This window comes from Cloeon dipterum, chromosome 4, assembly GCF_949628265.1.
Source record: "Cloeon dipterum chromosome 4, ieCloDipt1.1, whole genome shotgun sequence".
NCBI classification, from domain to species: Eukaryota; Metazoa; Arthropoda; class Insecta; order Ephemeroptera; family Baetidae; genus Cloeon; species Cloeon dipterum.
This window is the reverse complement of record NC_088789.1, coordinates 4,063,968-4,086,048: the sequence shown is the minus strand read 5'-3', so window position 1 is coordinate 4,086,048 and position 22,081 is coordinate 4,063,968. Positions and strand designations below refer to the sequence as shown.

General features: G+C 40.5%; 1 protein-coding gene across 6 annotated transcripts in view; it reads left to right on the top strand.

Annotated features, from left to right (window-relative positions):
• The window catches only part of trh (trachealess), a 64,303-nt gene that overhangs the window by 21,465 nt on the left and 20,757 nt on the right, over window positions 1-22,081 (top strand). For 5 of the 6 annotated variants that reach the window (XM_065488078.1, XM_065488081.1, XM_065488077.1 and 2 more), the window contains exon 4: window positions 431-478. The exons of the other annotated variant lie outside the window; for it this stretch is intronic. In XM_065488078.1, coding sequence (XP_065344150.1) covers window positions 431-478 — 48 coding nt within the window. The remainder of the gene's footprint in view (window positions 1-430; window positions 479-22,081) is intronic. 6 annotated transcript variants of the gene reach the window in all.

The window sequence follows — 22,081 nt, the reverse complement described above, 5'->3', positions numbered from 1 at the left end:
AGTTTTCTGGAAATCATTGCCTTGTTAAATGTTCTCAGGATAGTTTGTGTAGCCGAAGTGCGTAATAGGCAGGGACTTAGCAGCCGATTATAAATAGTAAAATAACCCATTTTATCGACAAAAGTTTAAAAGTAGTTACAATTTATCTCCACTTCACTTCCTTCATTTTGCTGTACCGCGCAAAATAAAAAAATATTATCCAACCTAAGAAGCACATTTTTAAGTTCACATTTATATGTATTTCTCTTCGCTCTTCAGGGATCGTTTTTGTCTTAATTTCATTTAGTTTGCTGGCCAATTTTGACTATTTAAGATAATTAAGTTTCTTTGTGAAATAGAAATTGCACAAAATGCACTTAACTTCCACCATTAACGGTAATAGTCAAATCTATTAGCATAATTTGAAGCGGCCGCTTTGTGTGCTTTCCAGGAAACCTGTTGGCGACGAAATGGGCCACCCAACTTCTGTGAACGCTCGGTGAGTAAAGGATAATTTCATTTTTTTGTCTGTGAGGGAAGTCTCTTTCTTGCCTGCCTTAATAGTGTCTTTATAGTCGTCGGCGAGCGGGAGAGGAAAAAGGCGACGTCAATCATTGTTGACTGGCGCGATGAGCACTATTGAGATTTATAAGGTGAAAGGACCTCTTGACTCGTTCAATGGAATTAACCTTTGCTATCTGGCTTATCGCTGCTTCACAATAGAGCATCTTTCGTGGACATAAAAGCTGCCTGAGATGGCCCGTTGATGATGCCATTTGTATACAGTGCCCGAGAGGAAGAAAGTGCGCCACACTCTCTTTATCGCGCGCGTTTTCCGAAACTCGGCGGAATCAAAGATCTCCACTGATACACACAGCTCTGTGTTACCGGCCCAACATTCCGAGAAGTCTGAAATTGCAATGGGTTCCCGGGACTGAGTTTAAAACAGCTGAATTAAAATATAACTAGCAAACACCTGCCCTTTCACAACATTTTTCTTGTGGTGATTATGCTGATTATCATGTATTTTCCTCTTTCGACTGATTATTTAAATGCGCAAAGAAAAAATACGATATCCTAGCTAATAGACCGGTTTTCCATCTCTTGCATGAACATAAACTTTGATAACCTTCCAGCTGCCGTTTTTCCAATCCGTGCCGCAGACAAAAAAAAAGCCAATCTAATCCGAATTTAAGATAGAGCTCGGAAATGTTTCCCTTTTCCGCACGGAAGTGCCTCTCTTGATCCCGTCACTTCATAGAAATCGGCTCTAGGAGGTGAAAAGCCATCGAAATGGGTCATTCAAACGCCGCTCCGATAGCCGGCTTATCTGCAGATGCATTTTATTATTCCTGCTTCTGCGAGAATCCCATTCTCTCGACTCCACTGACTGCGAGAGGAGTACAGAACCCATTATCAAAAGTCGGAGCTTTTGCACGCGGCTGTACCCACTACCATTCGTATATACACACACACATACACGTATATGAATGTGCAAAGGGAGACTGAGAAAAGCTAGCAGCGGCTAGGTTATTAAGCAATTCTCATTGAACTGACGTCACTTGCAAATCTCCCCTCGCTCGCCGTCTTTTTATTGCCGGACTCGCATTTCTCGGCCTGCTGGTCACTCCGTTCTGTGTAAGAAGAAGCTTGCCTAATTTTATTTCATACTGCGAAAGAGAGAAATAAAATTTATAATAAAAAACGTGCTTTTCATTTGTCAAGAAAATTTGTGTCGTGCACACGTGCATAGTAATTTTATTATCTCATAATTTCTTGTCACCGCCTTTAAAGATGAGGAAACCCAAATGGATATAGTTTGTATATATCAGACAAAGAAAATAGCGAGAGAAATAGGAGCTAAAGATTTATCTCCATTGACTCCAACGAGACCGATCAAACTTTCTGACCGAGCGGAAGGTTTTTCTCACCAGCCGGCTGTGATTATGATTAATAATAATTCCAGGCTTATGATTATCTGGCACAAATTGATGGATATCAAGGAGAGTCCGGGACAATAATTTGATAGATCAGTAGTAGTTCCGTAAGCCGTTTTCCCACTCCCTGAAGAAAAAAAGTGAATCGGCTGCTCCTCCGAAACTTGGAAGTAATCAAAGCCAGCGAGAACGTTGTTTTTTACATTGGTGTCGCAGCGCAGACGGTAATTTAACGCTCGCGGTCCACGTCATGGATAGGTCATTGTGTCTGCCGCCGCGCCGGCTACTTATGTACAAACATATGTGCACATAGCCACACGTATCCACATAGAGTCCGAGAGCGTTTTACAAGCTTCTCGACACACCACTCAAGGCAAGGTCACTGTGATAAATTCAATCTTGCACAGAGGAGCACCCGTGTCCCTAATCAAGCTTCGTTTTTTTTTCAGGGGATTTAAAACCGCAACATAGCGGCTTTTCAAATCGGTTGCGCTTTCTAGAAAAAAATAAAATAAATGGATCATTTATCATTGCATTACTAGCCCAATTTTAAAAGCAAGATTTTTCAAATTAATTATTTTAATAATCCTAGAGCAACACAGGCAGATCAGTTTTTTTATACGTGCGGTAACGTTTTTATTTTCAATAAGTTGAAAAAATGAAACGCTTAATTATTTTGCCTCGTTTACACTCATTTTGATAGAGTGAATCTGTCCCGGAGGACTAATATTCGTGTGATGTTTCCCATTCAATGGAATTTCCCCTTAATCTTTTTAATGCAATTATTCTGCCTTTTATTTTTCATGCACCATCCTATTAAATTTTGCTTCGCAAATAATTTTATTATATTTTAATAAATAAATCAATAAAATTGTGATGTTGCTTTGTATAATAGTGGCGCTACTGAGAAAAACCGGAAATTAAAATGGGAAAAATGAATAAGAATGATTTCTCTTGGCCCTACCTTGAGTGCAGCAGGAAAAATGAATAAATCTGCCGCGGAGGAGCAAAGTGAAACTGCCATCGTAGACCTCTGGGAGTTTAAAATGTAAACAAATTCCGCGTTGTAGTAGCAGAAGAGAGCTGCAAATGATATACGCACCCCTCGGGAGGCCGGAAAGTGCGAGAGAAACAAGCGTTTTGCACGGGAAGAAACGCGGCGGCCCCGGCAGTAAGTAGTGTCGTCTGTGAAAACCGAATCGTATCTCGAGTGCCGGACAACCTGAACGAAACTTTCATATTTATGAAGCAGCTCCTTTAAACCTGTTACAATTATCTTTACTAGAAATCAATCATTCCGTGAGAAGGTCGCGGGCATTAAAATGTTGCATTACTTGCCTTTCAATAGTGCACGCACTGGCGAATTGATTGTTATGATTTATATAAATACGAAATGAACTAACCGGTTTTAAAGCTGAATGCATTTCAAAACGCATGCATTGTCCGTTCCGAAAGAATTAGATTGGAATGTCTCGCAAAAACTTTGGCGTTTGTCACTGCTTGTTAATGTCACACTACAATACAATTTAGGTTGAAAAATACTTATATTTTAGCTTCATTTTGAATTCAAAGGAAATTTGATTCAATTTATCAGTTTGTATAGAGAATGTTAAAATAGGAGAGTTAGAGGCTTGTTAAGGAAAATACAAATTGTTGTTTTTTCCCATAATTTTCTGTTGGAAAAGTTCCAAAACTTTAAGGTTGCTCTTAGATTCAATAATGTATTTAAATTCTTTGTAGGTCTGTGCTCTTGAATGCATTCCCCAGAAAGTGCATGTCATTAAATTTAGTTTTAGACTACACAATGTCAACATGAAATCGCTTTATTCAGGTTAGGAATGCCAAAATGCATCTGTTAGATTTTACAATAAGGAAGTAAACTTGAAATAATATTCTACTTGCTTAAAAAATCAATAAAATGCAAATTTTTTAAGCAGAATAATGCGTCCTAATTACTCTTCTTAAATTTTAAATTTAAAACGTTTAGTAACAAAAAAAAATTTTAACTAATTAGATCTATCCGATGTATTATGAATAATTATATCTAAAGTAAATGAACTAATAATTAGTTTTACTGTTTTTAAAGACTTTTACGATTGCTTGATTTGCCCTTAACTTTAAGTTTTGTGCAAATATCACCTGCAAGACGATATCGTTCCTTTTCCACTTCTTGCCGCAAGTTAGTTTCGCTTGGAAGAGGCGTCCCTTTATCAAAAATGGACGCATGACATGTAATTACCCGAATAAAAAATAGCTGTGGACACGAGACAGGCGGGGGCAGATCGGCCGCGCATTATTTTATCTCTCGCCGAGATTTACGTGTGTGCGGCGGATTTCTTCCGAGGGGGACTGCATATAAAACGATTTTACGTTATGACAAATGATGCACTCACATGTGTGTGTGTGTTGCTGGCTCACATGCCCCCGATCCTCTTATTGTGCAGTTAAAAAAGAGCAGCCTGCCATCCGAAAACCGGCAATATTAAGTTATGAATTTTTTATTCCAGACATGGGAATATAGTAGAAGTGAGAAACCACAAGCTGCCTTGATTTGGAATTCTTTCGGCGCCGCGAAAATGAGATTGGGAGGTGCGAGAGATAATCGCGCTCGGCGGAAATTTGCATTTCACAAGGAATAAAAAATCACTGCGGGGAACGGGTGCTACACGCTTCTTGTTCAAAGAAACTTTTGATATGGGGTGAGCGTTGCACGCGGTGCAAGTGCATTTCTCGAATCTTATCTGATATGAAAACTTTCTGAAACATCAAAGAGGAAATGTTTTTTTTCTTTGAGATGCTGATCAGTTTATTTTTAAAAACCTAAAAATGTCTTGTATCTATTAGAGAATTTTAGGAGATCTCTGTGAGGAAAATAAAATATAGAATTTTCATGGAGAATCGGCTGTGACCGAAAATAAATTTGCAAGGAGGCAGTGGAGCATAGCGACAGCACAAATTCGCACAAAGAACAGTCAGTCAACTCGGCGCGCGGTCTCGTTATCCTGCTGTATCGGTCTTTGTGAATAATTTTAATTGCATATTTGAGCATAAAAACGGTCATTGTTCGCGAGGCGCAGGAATGCCGCCGCGCTTTTTCTCTCCTCAAATAAATGCGAAAGTGGAGACGAAAAACAACGGTTTATATTCTCTCGACTGCTCTTTCTCTCTCGCGAACGAGCTTCGTCTCTGCTCCCCTTCTGACGGGACACGACACATAGTTTTGCGTAATTACCTGCTGCTCAGTCTGCACAGGAGCCGAGAGCGAGAAGAGGAAGATGAGCCATTGAAGAGGTGCTACTCAATGAAATGAGAGATGAATGAATGGAAATCGCGTAAGGCAGACGCCAAGAAGCAGCCTCCTTTATTCTTCGCGCTCGCCCATTCATAAGCATGCATCTCGGCTAATTGGTATTGTGCGATTTCATTTGAAAACAGGGTTCCAAGTAACTGCGTTTTCCAGAAACGCCAAAACACTTTTTTGTGGGTTTCCCGAAAAACCATTATGGAAAGGGATCGCTTCTGTGGTGGTTTCTAATTTAACTTTTTATTGATAATGAAAGAAACATTAAAAGCAATCCATCAATCGTTTTAAACCCATAATTTTTTTCATTTAACTTAATTAGGACAAAAGTGCAAAAATGTAAATTTGAACACTATTGCACCTAAATCTTTTGTTAAACTGGCAAACGGCTATTGTAAACTGATTCGCGTGTTTTTTTGTTCAAATATTTAGTTTGGACAAATATATCCGAATGAGAAGGCAATTTCTGGAATTGTCCACAGCAGTGACGTTCCAAAACGAAAACAGTCTGGGAGGAGATTAATAATCTGGCGGATAATCCGAAGGAAACGTCGTGCATGCAGTGCTGGTTTCGCCGGCTGGTGCGCTGTGTGTCGCATCTCTCAGGCCGAGCAGAATTAAACGTCAATTAAATAGATTCATGAAGGACCGAACAATAAAATTGCAGGCTTATTTAATACGTTGTTGATGTAGAAAGACGTAATAAATCGCGCGCCGCGGCCATTCAGATGCTCTGAAAGGTGCACCTTACAAATTGGAAGTGCCAGCAACTGCAGGAGCACACACACCGGCGTTTTTTTCCGCCGGCCGACGGATTTCCATATAAGGCCCAACTATTGTCTTTAACAATGGGCGTGCTTCAGCGGCTCTGATTGTTGTTGCGTAGCGGTCTCCTTTGAATCCAGTTTTTTGCTGCACCGCGCGCTGCTCTTTCTCTCTCTATCTCCCGCGAGTGAGTGTGTGCCGCCGCGCGTATGTACACTTTGTGTGCGTGCATACTTGCGCTGTGTACACATATTTTCGTCATCGCGAAAAATAAGCCGCGCACGCAAACAGCCGAAAATCTCGTTCCACTTATGTCAGCCGCGCCGAGAAAAAATATCCTGGAGCGGTCCCCAAAAATCGACATGGAATGATTGTGATCTCATTTTTCAGTTTCGACGAGAAAAATCTGGCATTTTGTTCAGAAACACCGTGGGGGAGGAGTAGAAGCTTCTGAGGAGACAAAAAGAGTGGAAATTGGCTGGCTTAGTGCTTTGGTTCGATTGCGGGCAGTAAAAATTAATAATTCACCAGGCCATAAATTTGCGGTGCGCTTGATATGGAAATAAATCCACTCAAGGAGACAGCCCGTATGCGAAATAGCGGCAGTAAAAATCAAATATTTATGGCCAAAGAAGGCAGCACCCTGCGAGAGACTTGTGGGAGCTGAAAATGCAGCAATGTGTTATTGTTGTCATTATTGCCAGTCGGTCTGGGCCGGTCTTGCTCTGATTAAAATTTATAAATCCAGTTGCGCCGGGGCAAGCAACTAGTCCTGCCGTGGAAAATGTGGTTCGATATTATATACGCGTTGCTCTCTTTCCATTTCGGAATGTCGAGCGGAATTTTTCGCTTTTATAATAACCAGAGCAGCCAACGCTAAAAATAATTTAATTGCACGACAAAAAGTGGTATCAGATGTCATGTCTGCGAGGCTTGCAGACAAATTTCATTTCAAGCCTGATGGACATTCAACCGCTGCGTGCATACCTCCTACGTTGAAATTTATTGAAAGTTATTCTTCCGACTGACGTCAATTGCATCTCAAGCTGAAATCTGACAGCCAGGCAACTTTAACGTGCGTTCTCATCAACCCAGACTTCACAATGAGTCAAACAGATGAACTAGAATTAATGCAGTGTCACTTTTTCGGGATTTGAATGTTCAACAAATACTCAGGTGAATAAAAAAATGTTTTCCAATCAGCTAAAACTCGAAAAATGTTTGTGAAATAGCATTTTAAAAAGTCTTTGTCCCGAGCCACATGTAGGATATGACTCAATTCCCCTAATGCGAGTCGAATGTGCGCTTTTTTAATAATAAAAATGATGCATTGCTGCGGGGTCAGAGAGTGCACGCGGCTGACCGCAAGTGTCCGGAATGGACGAGGGTCTGTGTTGATATTTACATAATGGCCAAATAAAGGTGGCTTTTTGTTGTTGCAATATTTCGGTCTTGCTCGGCCAAACTGCCGAATTATGTCATTTGGCACATCTGCCGGCCACGCAATCAGTGCCAGTTACGCCGATAACGCAAAAGGCAGGGCGTTATTGTTGTGCCCATTGCACCTATGCTTTCGATGCATTCAAATAAAATTTGTTTGAAAATGCCAACTGAACTTTCTCCTTCAGTGAGTGGCAATTTTATTGGCAATTGCGACAACGAGTTGCAACCCTTTTTCCCTCCTTAGGTTTGAGCCGGTTCATTTTGCGTCTTTATGCAAATATCTCGCTGTCCGTTTATTACTCTAGGGGAAAGCCTTCGAATCTTCAAAATGAAATAACGTCCTCTGTGAATTTCCCGGCTTCCTTCGCCCTTGCGCGCATAAACACAACACCGCTCCAAGAACCCACACGCGACTGAATTCATCTCTTCACTCTGCAACGCATAAACATATACAGTATTTTGATGAGTTCTCCTCCAAGGGGTTGATCTCGATGTTTAGGAAATTAGTTCGTGTTCCATCCCTTCAAAATATTTTGCTCTCAGGCGCTCAATGCTGAAAATTAATGAGTAAAAACAATTCGCGAAAGATATCAAATCTAGCATCATTGTTACGGAAAAATGTGAGGACACGATTTCAAGAGCTACGCTACAGAAAATTAAAATCATAACGAAAAAATTAAGGAATGAAAGAAGAGCCATTAAATTTTCATTGCTCCAATTAGCCTCATACAATTTAAAGGTTAGCTTCCTTGATTAAATTAGAATTTTATTTAAATTTGACTTATATAGCAATCTTGCATTGTATAAAAGATTTTTACTTTACCCTGGTTTTCTTGAAAATACCATAACCACAAAATGAAGTATTATATTAATTTCATTGTATTAAAAAAATAAAAAGCACACAAAGCAAAACATTTTAGAAAATGCAGTGTCTGCAAATTCACTGAAGGGAACTGAAAATCTAATGATACATTCCCCTTTTTTTCTTTCCTCTGTCTCTTCTCGGCTGTGTGCTCTCGGCGGCAAACAAGACAATGTACTTTTTCCTCCTTGGCGCACACATTATTGCCATTTCCCCCAGGCAAGCTACTTTTGAGTGTTTGTCTTGGCTGCATTATTAGCCGGCGCGGTGAAAAATGGCCTGCACACTGTCACCTACGCGCGCTGTTTGTGCTTTGTGTAGGAACACAAGCAAACAAGCACGCGGGAGAGAGATCGATTTAACAAAATAAACACTTTGATATTGGCAGTGCGAGAAGAGGCGAGAGAAAGAAAGAAAGAAAGCGCGAGGAGAGTGATTAATTTTTTTCCGCCTCCCTTTCACACACATGAGAATGATTTATAGAACACAGTCTGCTAGCGTTTATTGCGTTTAACAAATTCCCCAGCTTTTTTCTCCTATGAGCTGCTCTCGAACGTATATTTTCAGTGTGTATAAACTAAAATCCTCTTGTCTGGTTGAAAAATTTAATTTCAGAAGAATAAGAAAACTTGTATTTCATGGTTGAGGAGAAATTGTGTAAAAGAAAGTTGGCCTGGGTGAACTTTTGCACCCTCTTGCTCTTGATTTAATCAGCTCGCCAATTTCGTAACAAATCGCTTCTAATCCAGCTCTTGCTCGGTCGCTCGCACCTCTGCTCCATTTGGTCTGCTGCTGCAGAGGAAACACGTGTTTCTGCGACTGCCAAGAGAGAACAAGTCACGTGAGCGAAATTTATCTTGCGAGAGAGAAATCGTTTAATTTCCTGCATTCGCCCGAAGTTAGCTCCACTTGATTTTGGCCGAGCACGGCGCGCGGATAAAGGCGAGAGTTAGGCCGTCACGTCTCAACAGATATATTGCATCGCACGCAGACAGGAAACTGAAAAGGAGCAGTCGGGGATGAAAAGACGAAGAGAGACCAGTGAGAGAGCGCCCCAGAATTAGGGGTGACGGAATAAATGGCTTTGAATTTGCATTTCTTTTCGATTTTTACTCATTAAATGCACTAGAGATCGACGACCTCTCACTCACTAGCTTTTTTATTACTGTTGGAACGTGAAATTTGATTCTCCTTGAAGAGATTTCCATTTAAAAATGTCGGAAAATGGTATCAATGATTTAAAACAACGAAGAGCAGGTTATTATTTTCGAATAATGTAAAATATCGAGGGAGCTGTGAGAATTCACAATCCAAATTACAAAATACTGTAACAAGACTTCAAGAGAGTTGGTCTTACATTGTAAGGGCACATTCTCCAGAGGGAGGAAATTTTCATCATGAGTGGTGGAAAGTCTCATCATTTATATTTCAATAGGAGCGGCCTCAATAAAATAAAAAGAGGCCCGTGCTCGCCCTCGCACTCTGGCCGGCTTTTACGGCCGGCAAGAAGCCAAGGGTCAGCGCGTTTTATGACTTTTCCCGACTTTTCCTACCGGACCATATCATCTTCGATATACGTGACGCGCGCAGGCCAGCCTCTTTTAAATATTAATTGGATCGGAAAAACAAATTCAATTTCACTATCGCGTGGCCCGAATAAAATTTTATCGCTTCGAAATAATCCGGCCCGGCGCGGAGTGAGAGCAGAGAGGAGGTTCGAACGTTCTCCTTAAGTGCATTATTGCGACGAGAGGAGAGCGAATGTAAATTTTTTGTCTAGTAAATTAAAGAGTTGGCGACGGGAGCAAATTAGTCGGGAGGAGAAAAAGAGAGGGCAGCGAAGGAAGAGAGAAAAAATGTTTCTCTCCCCCTTTTAATTAAAAAAAGAAACTTCACAATTCATTCTTACAACATCGGGTAATTGTCTTTAGTTTCGCGCATCATTTAACACGTACTAAAAGCAAGAAGTAAGCGACCGGAATACAAAGCGGCCTTCCACATGGAAAGTTCGGCTCGGCACTCGCTGCCTGAGCTCGCGAGGGAGTTTAGAAACTCGAAATTGACTGAATTTCTGACTTTCAAACGATCAAAAAGCTTCTATCAGAGTTTTACCCCAGCACTGACACTTCAGAACAAAGGAAATTAATTTCTGTCGCTACCGTCATCACATAAAATCACATTCTTTCCTTTCTCTCACCAGCATACCTTTTTAATTATTGTCATTTTCGCATTTCCAATGCATAACTTGTCACAAATTCAAATCAGATTCGTTCTTGAATCCTGTAGAAGACGCAAGTGAACAGAGTTATGCGCGTTATTCACCCCTCTTGCAGCCATGGTTTGCGCTGAGAGCTCCCGTGTTGACCTTTGCTGAGGTGACATAAAGTTTAATCCCTTCTTGTAAGCCGTAATTAATAGCCGCTCGCAGTAATGAGGCTTTAATGGCAGCTTGTCTGCATTGTCGCGAACAGCGGACGACTCGGGGGTTGCAGCCCCTATTGCGCGAAGGAAAGAAAAATCCGTCGGCAACATATTGCCAGCTCACGCCGAGCGCATTTTTATTATTTTTATTACTGTTTTCCCCTCGAGAGAGAGAGAAAGAGAGAAGGCGGAATGAAACAAGGAGCAGGAGGAAAAAAACTAATTTGGTGCCAAGCTGAAATAAAAATTAGCAAATGGCCTGAAAGGATTAAGAATATTTGCATTTTTAGCAACTACGTGCGCAACATTCAAATCAAGAATCAAGCCTCTCCTTTTACTCTTTCAGAAAACAAAATTGGATAGTTTTTATAAGAGTTAGATATAGTTAAACGAATTGAAAAATTAGCTTCATGCCGATGAATTGTAAAATCCAATCCAAAACCAGTCAAGAAAGATATAGAGATAAAATTTACGGCCAAATAGAATTTTGTTGCTATTTTGATCGTCGGAGTGGCATGTTTTGTCAAAATAAAGAATCCAAATGTGCCGACGGGGGCAGAAATTAAGGTAGCAGGATTTTTGAAAGATTATAAGTTTCTTGAACTAGCCCTCTCCAACAAGTAAAGCTTGTGCAACCTTAGGGGCATTAAATTGCCATATAGTGTTATTAAACGTTCAATTTTAATGGCTAAAATTTTATTCTCTATAGTCCTACAAAGACTGCAGAAGGGAAAGCAAAAATTTGCAGCACGTACACTATCGCTTTTGCTCGCATTATTCAGGATTCAGTCAGTTTTAAATCAAAACTTCATTGGATAAGATAATGCTGTCATCTACAGAATTTAGAAAAAAAATATAGTTAATGTACTCTATTTCTATATATCCATTTCACAACACAAAATAATCACCTCTTTATTCAATTATACTCATACTTTGTTTATGCTAAAAGCAGTCCAAGCTCTGAATATTTCATTAATATCCAAAATTTATTTAAATGTATTTATTCGCAGTGATAAGAGTTTAATAATATAAATATTCTCATTAAACGGTAAAATTTAATTAATTTAACAGAGGTGTCTTCTCATGATTTCTTAGTGGCGTTTCGTTTATCAGTCTGTTTCTGCTGAGGAGGAAAAATCCTTGCGGCAGACGTTTATCCCGCGTGTGGACCAAAAGCTGACTGCGTCGAGAGAACGCAATAGCACGTCTGGCAAACAATAATATCGCGCGCTCGGTGCACTCAGTCAGTGCGGCGGAATAAAAGTACAAAGGCCGAGGAGGAAAGCACCCCTTCACATAATCCGAGAGGGCTTTATAGTGCACTCTGAGTCAGCGGGTAAGTGAAGTTCGCTGTTCGCACCGACTTTCTCCGAGAGAATTCTCACTTTAAATGAGCATTTTTATTTCGCCCTATGATTTATGTTCATTTTTATTGCTGCCTGCGACGCCGCACCGTCTTGATGGCTTCTTCAGCAGCTTTTGCCTCTTCTCATTCGGGGACTAATTTATTCATCTTGTTTTGCACGTCGAGTGCGGGCCCTGTTTTCCAGATTAACCCCCCGCCTCGCACGAGGCGGGCCCGCGCGTAAGAAGATTATCTATCTGATTATGCAAAATCGGAAACGGGCCTGTGCATAATACGATACACTTCATTTATTTCGTCCTTAAGGTAAAAAGTTTGACATATAGGAGAAAATAATAAGGAGAATGTTGTCTTTGGAAGCGGCGAAATTTGCATTTTAACTAGAAATAGGGCTCCCGGGAGGCCGCGAGAATATATTACACGCGGCGGGTATATATCTCGTTGCGAGAGGGATGGATGTGTAATACACGAGGAGAGAGAGAGAGAGAGAAGAAAGCAGCGTGGCAGATGAGGCAGAGCGCCGCGCGGCTAATGGCTTATTTGTTGTAGCACCTCTCTCGCCCGCGCTCGCGAAAGAATCACGACCTCATCGATTATGGAAGGAAATAGGATGGGAATTTTGGCTCTCAAAGCTGGCAGCGCACGCGGGAATCAGAAAATGATGACAAGATTCTTTATGCAAAATCCGCTGGGGTTGAAATGTCTCCGGAAAATGAGATTAGTTCGATAGGGAAGGAACTATGCGCATCAGGCGCTGCACGAGATAATAGAATGGCTGCGAGCAGGGAAAGCTTTTTTCCGAACCTCTCAATCTTTTGCTATTTAAACTTGATATATTCTTTGCACGAAATGTGCAATAATGTTAATGTAAAAAATTGTTTCAAAGAAACCTCTTTAAATCTTGGGGGCTGTAAATGTTCAGAAATTAATACACATTTTTAAGCAGCATAAAAAATCGTAACAATTTTAGAAAAACTTTTTAAATATATTTTGAGTAAGAGTTTTTATTTTAGCCACTTACTGAGAGCGAGAAACTCGCGTCCCAACAACATATTTTACGTATGGAGTCACAAGTACAGGAAAACTATTTAATCCCTGTCAATATAATAAAAATTCGATTTCAAAATAAATGTTAAGTAGTGTTTACTAGACTGAAAATGTGCAAAGTGACGTGCATTTGTTACAAATTACGAGCAACGGCTTTAAAATCAATTCAGTTTATTCATGCATTACAAGTTAGACAGTCCCATTTAGGAGGTAGTAAAAGAATCAAACAGTTTTATAATCTCATAAATTCATAGAGCTTTAGTAGTGCTAAAAACACAAGCAAGAAAAATGCATTCGATGGAGCCTGATAAACCGCATCTGCGGTCAGCAGAAACCATCCCCTGGAAGCCTCGAAGCAACTGCTACTTTAATAAAACCGCCCGGTCGGCTGATCGGCGGCGAGCGAGCAGCTTTTTGAGTCTTAAATGGCATTAATTTTGGCACCCCTGAGCGGCCGGGGAGGCGGCCGGGCACACGTCTTATTTGCAGCTCCCCCTGCGATGATCACACAGCATCTCTCACGCCTCTACTAACCTATAAAACTCCCCCACAACAACGAGCAGCCCGGCACTTCGAGGGGTAATTTTGTAATGTAATGTGCGCCAGCAGCGGGCTGCTCACAAACTCATCTGCCTCAATGTAGTGCATTTTATGCGATAGCAACCTTCATTAAAACGACTAATTCGCCATTAATATTTGGCCTGTCTAACATTCATAGGATGGCATATTTTACGCAGGATTAATTCGAGCTCGTAATTTTTACCACGCATTTTATTTTAGTGTGAATTTTATGGCCAATGTAGTTTTCATTCACTTTTTGACAGCGTTGGAAACTTTCTCAAAGCCACGGCAAAAATGCTGTTGGCCAATGGTATGTACATCCAATATTCATTGGACTGCAAATAGAGGTTCTCGGGAAGGGATGATCAGCGCAAAAGTCGTAAAACTCGCCACCGGCCGGGCAATCAATCGGAATCGTAAAGCGGGAGGGTTGATTAAATTTCGTTTTCTTGTTCCCGCTGCCAGCCTCTCTCCTCCTTTTCCACGCCTCATGCGCAAACATGAACCATAATGGTCGTGATGAATATTTTAGCCTGGCTTCATCAAATTTTGATGCGGCTTCCGCGTCTGTGTGCGTTCTCTGTGGATGCGGTCAGTTCAATAAATTAGCTTTTTACGGCCGCGTTTTCTCCCCATATTGCATGCAACTTCATAAATATTGTAGCAAGTGCAAGCCGCCAGGCAAACTGTGCCAAATTTTTAGACCACGAGCTGAAATTCTCGGTAACTTTTGAGTTTTCACATATGGCACAATGAACTGTTAGGTTTCGAGTAGAAAATGAAAAGGGGCGAGGTCCGTGAGCGAGAGATGAGCGTCATTAAAATTTGATATATAATAATAAAAGGGACCACGAGATACAGTGCCGACGAGCAGAGCCGAGAGATGATGATATGAAGATGAGGAAAAATTATAAGCCATAATGGTACACAAGAAATGATAGGAAAATCTCTTTCAAATCACATGCTTGGTCACAAGCAAGATAATAACACGGCTACATTATCATTGCATTGTTTCTACTATTGTATACAGCACCACGCAGAGCGAACGTGAATCGCCACAAAAGCACAAGCCTCTAGCGGCTTAAAACACCTCTTGGTACCCAGCAATTTTCTCAGGATCAAGGTAGAAAATTTAGCTGCTAACACTCCAAGCATTTCCATTTATTTTCCTGTCTTTCTTAAAAATATTTTAAAATGTGGTCTATCACATTTAAAGCAATAAAAAATATCTTACACATAGGCAGTTCATCTTGATCGGGCGTGAACTTGCTAAATTTTCGTGGCGATTATTTCACTTTTAATTACAACAAGCCACACTGGCGATTAAATTGAATTACTTAATTATTAATTGATTAAACCGTGGGAGCGGCGGGAGTTTCCGATACACTTGAGCATCGGCGACCGTGTGGCAGAGCTTTCCGACTCAGTGTTGCCGGGCTTGTACCCGAGCCGAGGCCTCAAAGCCTATAATTTTAGTGTTTTGGGCGGGATTATAACCTTATAGAAGGTGCGCGCACAACAAAGGTATAAAAAAATTTAATCATTTTCTTTACCGAAAAGTATTAAAAAAATTGTCGTGCCGGCGAATCGAGAGAGCGAATGAGTGTGTAGCAACATTACTGCTTTTTAGGCATAAGAACATTTTTGTACACTGGCACACACACATGCAAGATCAGAGAACGTTTTCGCCGACGCATTTTAAATACGCGCGCTTTTTGCACTCGCCACTTATGGACTCCTGTAATTGCATGCAATCGATATGCTGCTGGAATGAAAATCAAAGGACAATATTTGAAATTGTTTTCATGCTCAGAGGTATAATTACTCTCCAAGGGTGTTTTATTCACTCAAAAAAGAAGAGCTTTTCTGCTTTTTTATTTTTATTGCTAAAAATCAATATGTTTGCTGCAGAGAAGTGAAGAAAAATATTTTGAATTTTGAAATTCATGCTCTGGAAATGTAACAAAAATTAATGTGAAAATTTATTTAAGCGAGAAACAACTATAAAAACATAGGGCACAATTTTTTTTTTAGTTAAAGAGTCGCGTCCAGCATTGATTTTTCAGGAAATCACATTTTATAAAATTTGTTCTAGTTCAACAGTGCATTTTCTCATATGTGACGAAATAAAAATTGCGTTCCGTCATTTCAGTCATCTAATTCGAACCATTTATAGAGTATGTTTGTAGCTGAATCTATAGCTCTAACCTAAACAGTTATATTAATTTCCTCAAACAAAGCCACAAAACTACACTTCAAATTTGTGGTAAAAAACCGACAAATTTTCAGTTTGACGGTTTGTTTCAAAGAATATGTGCTGTCTCTTTTTACTTTTCTTCGGCCAAAATTTCTTAAAAAATGAATAATTTACATTTAATCAGCAGATAAATACTTACTGTAAAAATCTTTAGTCAAACTAACTATAAATATGCTTGTTGTTTAGTTAGTTTGGTAGTGTATGAAGGCGTGATAATCATCGAAGCGTTGTCAAATGAGCTCACACGCACGGCACGCAACCCCGCAGCGAACCAACTTGTTTGATGCTGCGCCGCAATGCATTAGGAATAATAATAGCGGCGAGGAGGCGGCGATATTTGTCATATTACTGCCGCGCGACCCCTTTGCAGACGACAATATTTCGCTGCCTCCCTCGGCCAATTTCCATATAAATGAGTGAGTCTCCTTAAGACGCCCCATCATCCCTCAATGTGATTTACCGACAGGGGTTGCGTTCAAGCGAGCAAAACAGCCTCGGCAGCCAGGCATCTCGGCTCCATGATTTATAGGTTAAAAGACACCTAACATATTGGCAAGCAAAATTACACGATTTTACTCTCCGCCTTCGAGATAAAAGAAATAAATTGGGGGACAAGCGGTACAGAGGGAATAAATAACAGGCAAAAAGCCATGCATCATCCCCAAAAAGGAGAGTACAACAGCAGCCAGAGCACTTATGACGCAAGGAACACACGTTTTTCGCCCCCAACAAAAAGTTTAGTTTTTTCCATCATCTGAATTTGCTTCATAAATGCTGAATAACTATTTAAGGAACAAACTGAGTGTATGATAATTTCTACAAACCTTTTACGATAAAAAAACACGTGAATTAATTTTGATCTTCTAAATTTCGTATATTTTAAAATTAAAACACATTTTTTTGGTCTACAATCAAATTCGCATCTCGTCTAAGGTTATTCCTCCGGTCGAATCTAATATCGATTTGTTTTATTTTTGCATTTCCCCTGATTCATTCATTCAGTCAATTCTTTCCTGGTTGTGCATTTCGCAGGGAACGCGCAAAAAGCTAGGTGTCGGCGCTGCTCTTCTGCTCTTGGATGGAATGAAAAGGGCGCGGTGTACATTGGTACTCTAATATGCGACGACCGCGTGGCACGCATCGCACTCGAGTGCATTATTATGCTGTGTTCCTTTAATAATCTGAAAATGAAGGAGAGAGACACCGCATTTCGCCGCCGCCTTTTCTCCTTTTGTTGTCGCGTCTGAGAGGGAAATAATGCTCTGGAATTTCCTTCATATTGGCTTGTTGGAATGCCGATAAATCATAGGAAATGCACTGTAATATGACAAATAGATGGAAATTAATAGCATATAGTACATTCAAGTGGAAAATAAATTATTTAGTAAATTTAATTTTGTTTGGAAACATTTTAACATTCAGAGGCCACTTTGATTTTTTATTTTTGCCATTTTAAATTTTTAGCTTAAAAAACCCGTAGAATTCACCGAGATTTTAACTAGATACGCGTGCGAAGCTAGAATATTTAGCCAAATAAATTAAAATAAATATTTTAACATATAAATTACCGAACGAGTCAGCACATAAAAATTAAAATATATATTAGAAATACTAATTTGTGATATGGACAGATTTACTTTATTGTGCTTCTATATAAATTTTTGTTACAAAAGAAAACGTATTGAACTATTGTCGGTCACTGAGAAAGTGAAGGAAGGGTTTTTGGGCAGTGCTCCGTCCGAGAGCCATCTCCCGAGTGGCAGGAGCAGTGAGCCGCTCGCGCCTCTCTGACTCTGGCGCCCCGCTGGTCCAGTGCAGATCTAGCGAACTTGGCCGCCGGCGGTCCCGGTCTCGAGCACCACCGCCACCGCAAGCAAACAACGACGTCGCGTTTCTCGCCCTGCTTGCCTGCCTAGTGGCTGCAGAGATCTAGGACGCTTTGCAGAGGGCTAAGCAATCGTGCCTTGTCTCGCGCGGAAAATCTATATTCTTGGCGCATTGTGCGACTAACGCGGCGGTGCTCAAATGGAGACTTTAATGCTGCAAATTTGCATATTTGATTGCCGCACAGTCTGCAAGATTGTTTGAATGTGTTCTCGGCTGTTTTGCCAAGAAGTTTGCAAACTGCGATTTAGTTCAAACTATGAGGAAGGGATGAAGAAAATATTTTTTAGTGGTTGTATATATTCTAAGGACCAATTTCATTTGTAAACCTATGTACCTCTTGTACTTAATTGGTTATTCAACTTAATTTGCACAGAAAAAATCAAATTATAAATATAGACACATAAATGATTACCTTTTGCTTGTTATTGTTGAAATCAATTGTGAAAAAACGTAAATTTCATCCTCGCTTCTTACAATTTTAGCAAATTTCCCTTGCTTTCTGCTTTATCAAACCAAAATTTTGCAAACGAGGGGATGCGTGTCCAGAGTGCAAATGAGAAAACTTGCAAATTTACGAGCAGCAGTTAATGTTTGAGAGGTGAAACAGAGCGTAACTCATTTTTGTTAGAGAGAAGTGCCTGATGTAAATACGCGCACTGAGAGTAATAAGGTTACAAATCCCACTCGGCAATAAAATGAAGCTGCAAAGAAGAGGAGCTAGAGTCTTACACTTACAAAGCCCCGAAAAAGTTCCCCGCGCGCACACCAGCAAGCAGTAATAACATTATTCAAATTTAAAATATGTCAAGTAAGGAGTTTATTTCCTGCTCTCGGCGCGCCCGCGAATTGCGACTGGGGGAATAAAAGAAATTTTAAAACTCAATAAAAATTGTGACACAACCACACGACATGTGTTTAAAGGCATCGCTCCCCCTGCACGTCGCATCCTCCTCCCCCGTGCGCGCCGCATTTTAAAGCGGGCGCCGCTCGAATTGCGCTCATTGTCTCTTCTTCACTCTTTCCTTCCTTTCTGCGAGGGCTGAGCAGAGTTAAAAAGCAGGTAAAAATCCCCAGCCTCCAATAAAACGGATCCTCGCCTCTCGACAAAGGCACGCGCGCGTCTCTTTCTTCGGATGAGCGGCTCGAGACGAGACGAAAGTCTCTTGCTCATCTCGGCCGAAGCTCGCGATGCATCCCTAATGAGATGGTACAGGAACGGCACTTTTCCCTTCCGACTCTGCGTTGCCGGTCACACTGCGATTTAAACTTTGCCTTGGAAACGGTAATTTATCGAATATTACAATTCTGCTTCCAAAGAGAATTGTAATTTTCAAATCAAAATTTATTTTTAACGATAATTATATTAGAATTAAAATAAAATTCTCTCAATTTCCATTACTGTAGAAAAGTACATTATTTTGTAGCAGCCAGACGTTGTCAATAAGGTATGTTTTATGTTTCGTAGATCAACATGAAATTTAGAGCAATAAAAATTATTGAGTGAACCTCTCGATATTTTTGATTGAATGTTGGCAGGGCAGGCACGGCTCTGCTGGCCCAAAACGATAAACAAAAGTTGAAATAATTAGGAAACCAAATTTCATATAGGTCAAATAGTTAAGTAGAGAGAAGCTTATCCGGCAAAGTTAATACTCTGCAGTGGTCCTGTGCTCGTTTGTTTTACTATTTGCTGGAAATGAATGTTTCTGCGGGGGTTAAAAAATAATAAAACGGCAGTGCCGGAGGAGCATTATCTCTCCGACATATCAGAGGGCAAATTTCGGCCGCTGCAACAATTAATTAAAGCGGCTTGGAAGAAAATATGCGCTCTGCTCTGCTGAGCCAATCTGATAAGGCGCATTATGCGCCTCTCGGGTGGGTAGTTACGAAATTTGATAAAACAAAAGGGTGAAAGCGCCGTTACATGTGACGAAGTCTCCCCTTTCGGTCACAGACAGAGAAACACCAGCAAGATTCTCAATTGTTGAACAACAGTAGGTTGCTGTTTTGGATAATTCAAATGCTCGTAATTTTAAATTCTTTGTTTCATAAAATTAAAAAGGCTTGCATTTAGTTTAAACCAGGAAGTTATGACATCCTTTTAGGTTTGGAGATGATGAATTAAAACTGAATTTTAATTAAATTTTTTAGAACTCATTTCCATAACGAGAATGTTCCTTCGAATCTTTAATAATTCTTCCAGAAACATCTCGTGTTCCTAGCCCAGCAATCTGCAATAGGAATGAAGGCTGAAATTTTGCCAAAACGTTAAGTGCGAGGAAATGCCATACCGACGCAGCCGCTCTAATCGTCGGACCGAGACGCACACGTGCCTCTCTAATTAATAAATTACAGCGAGCAATTAGAGATAATTGTAATATAGGCGGTGTATGAATGCCTCTCGTGCTCGGCGCGGCGTAATGTTTGTATGGCTGTGCGTATGCACAATTCAAAGGGCCATAAAGTTGCGCAGAGAGTTCTGAGAAGCTACATTCCTGCGGCGGAATCGGGTCCATTAAAGGGAGATAGCGGGCTGCTGATAAGGGCGTGCCGCTTAAATAAAAACACCCCCGTCGGGCAGACATTTTAACTGCCGAGCAGATAAGCGACGAGTAATTTAATTTTTAAACACCTAGTTTGCAGATACTTGTGAAAAACGACGCGTCTTTTTTAATTCACTGCCGCCGCCGTAATTCATCGCGACGCGAGGAACAGAATTTTATCGCTGGCAGAAAGCAAAGGGGCAATTTTCTACTTTCCTTGCTGCTGCAGCTGCTGTGATAAATTCTGCGGGCGAGATTCGTGAAATATCTCCCTTCCTTAGTTTGTTTTTAATGGAATAATTTCCTGCTTGATTTTATGAACCTGCAGAGGGTTTCCAAACATAAATTCTTCAACTTTCATTAAATTCTCAAATTTCGTTTTCTAAAATTCGATCCAACAATGCCAAAATTGATCTCAATCGACTCTCTTGACATGACAATCACGAAAATTACTAGACGTGGATTGTTGTCGAGTGGGTGCCTATTGTTGGGTTATAAAAGAAGGTGTGTTCGGCGCGGAACGTCATTCTGGTTGACGAACTCGGGCTGAGAGAACTCACTATCAGCATGGCCAACAAGACATCCGATCCCGTGGAAAGCTCATCCGACAAGCTGGTCGGTGAAATCATCGAGGCCGCCGAGCCCTTTTTGAACCTGATGCGCAGGATGAGGCGTCGCAGAAGGAGGAGGATGAACTCAGCCCCCGCCAGCAGCTCTTCCACTGAGGTCGACCGCCGCCGCCGGCGTCGTCGTCGCCGCTCCAGGTCCCGCTCCCGCTCCTACCGCCGCTGAGGTCTCTTCGATTTGCTCTAATAATAAATTTTTCATATCTAAAATTCATAAATTCTTCTTGTCTGCTTTACATTTCCCTCTGATTTCATTGAACGAAGGTTGAGTTCAAAAGTTTTTAAATTTAAGTAAAGGATATAGAATAGGAAGAAATTGTTACATCAATCAAAGCAAGGATAGCTAATATCATTATGTAGAGATTTTATTGCACTTCTTCAGTCATTTTCGCAGTTCGAATTTCTCTTGGATTAACGGATGTGGTCATAGCACGTTAGATGAAATTCACAGTTTCAACAATGGACAGCTCAGTTGTTTAAAATTCTTACTTCAACGGTCTTTACCATTTGAAATCAAACAATTCACTATTGCAGTGGCGATTGCTTTTGTAGCCTCTAACAAAGGGTTGAATTTTTATTTTTGCAGCGATTGTTTAGCAATTTATGCATCACTAAAATTTGGGTGTCAATGGTCCGAGAGCAATTGGTGCTGACAATCACCTCTTCCAGAGCGAATTAACTGATTTTTACAATTAAGAACTTTTTGCATTGTTGAAAAATCTAAAAAAATCTTAGCTTTTTCCTAATCTTATTTAGATAATATTTCAAATAAAGATAAACAAAATTTAAACCTCCACTGTAAGTGACAATTAAGGATGATTTTCGCAATGTATATCCTCTTTTACTGTTTTCTTGCTGTTCCTGTACGTCTCTTCATCAAGGTCTAAAACACGCTATGGTGTGTCAGAAAGACACGCGTTTGTCCCCAAGACAATTATGAAATATGAGTTAATAAGAAGACGGCGAGCAGCGTCCTGCCTTAATTTTGCTCCTGCAAGAAACGGAGCCGCCCGTGTAATCCCCTGAGAACTATTAACGCGCTTATGTGTCGCCGTGCAAGATAATTTCTACAGGGAATTTATCCCGTGT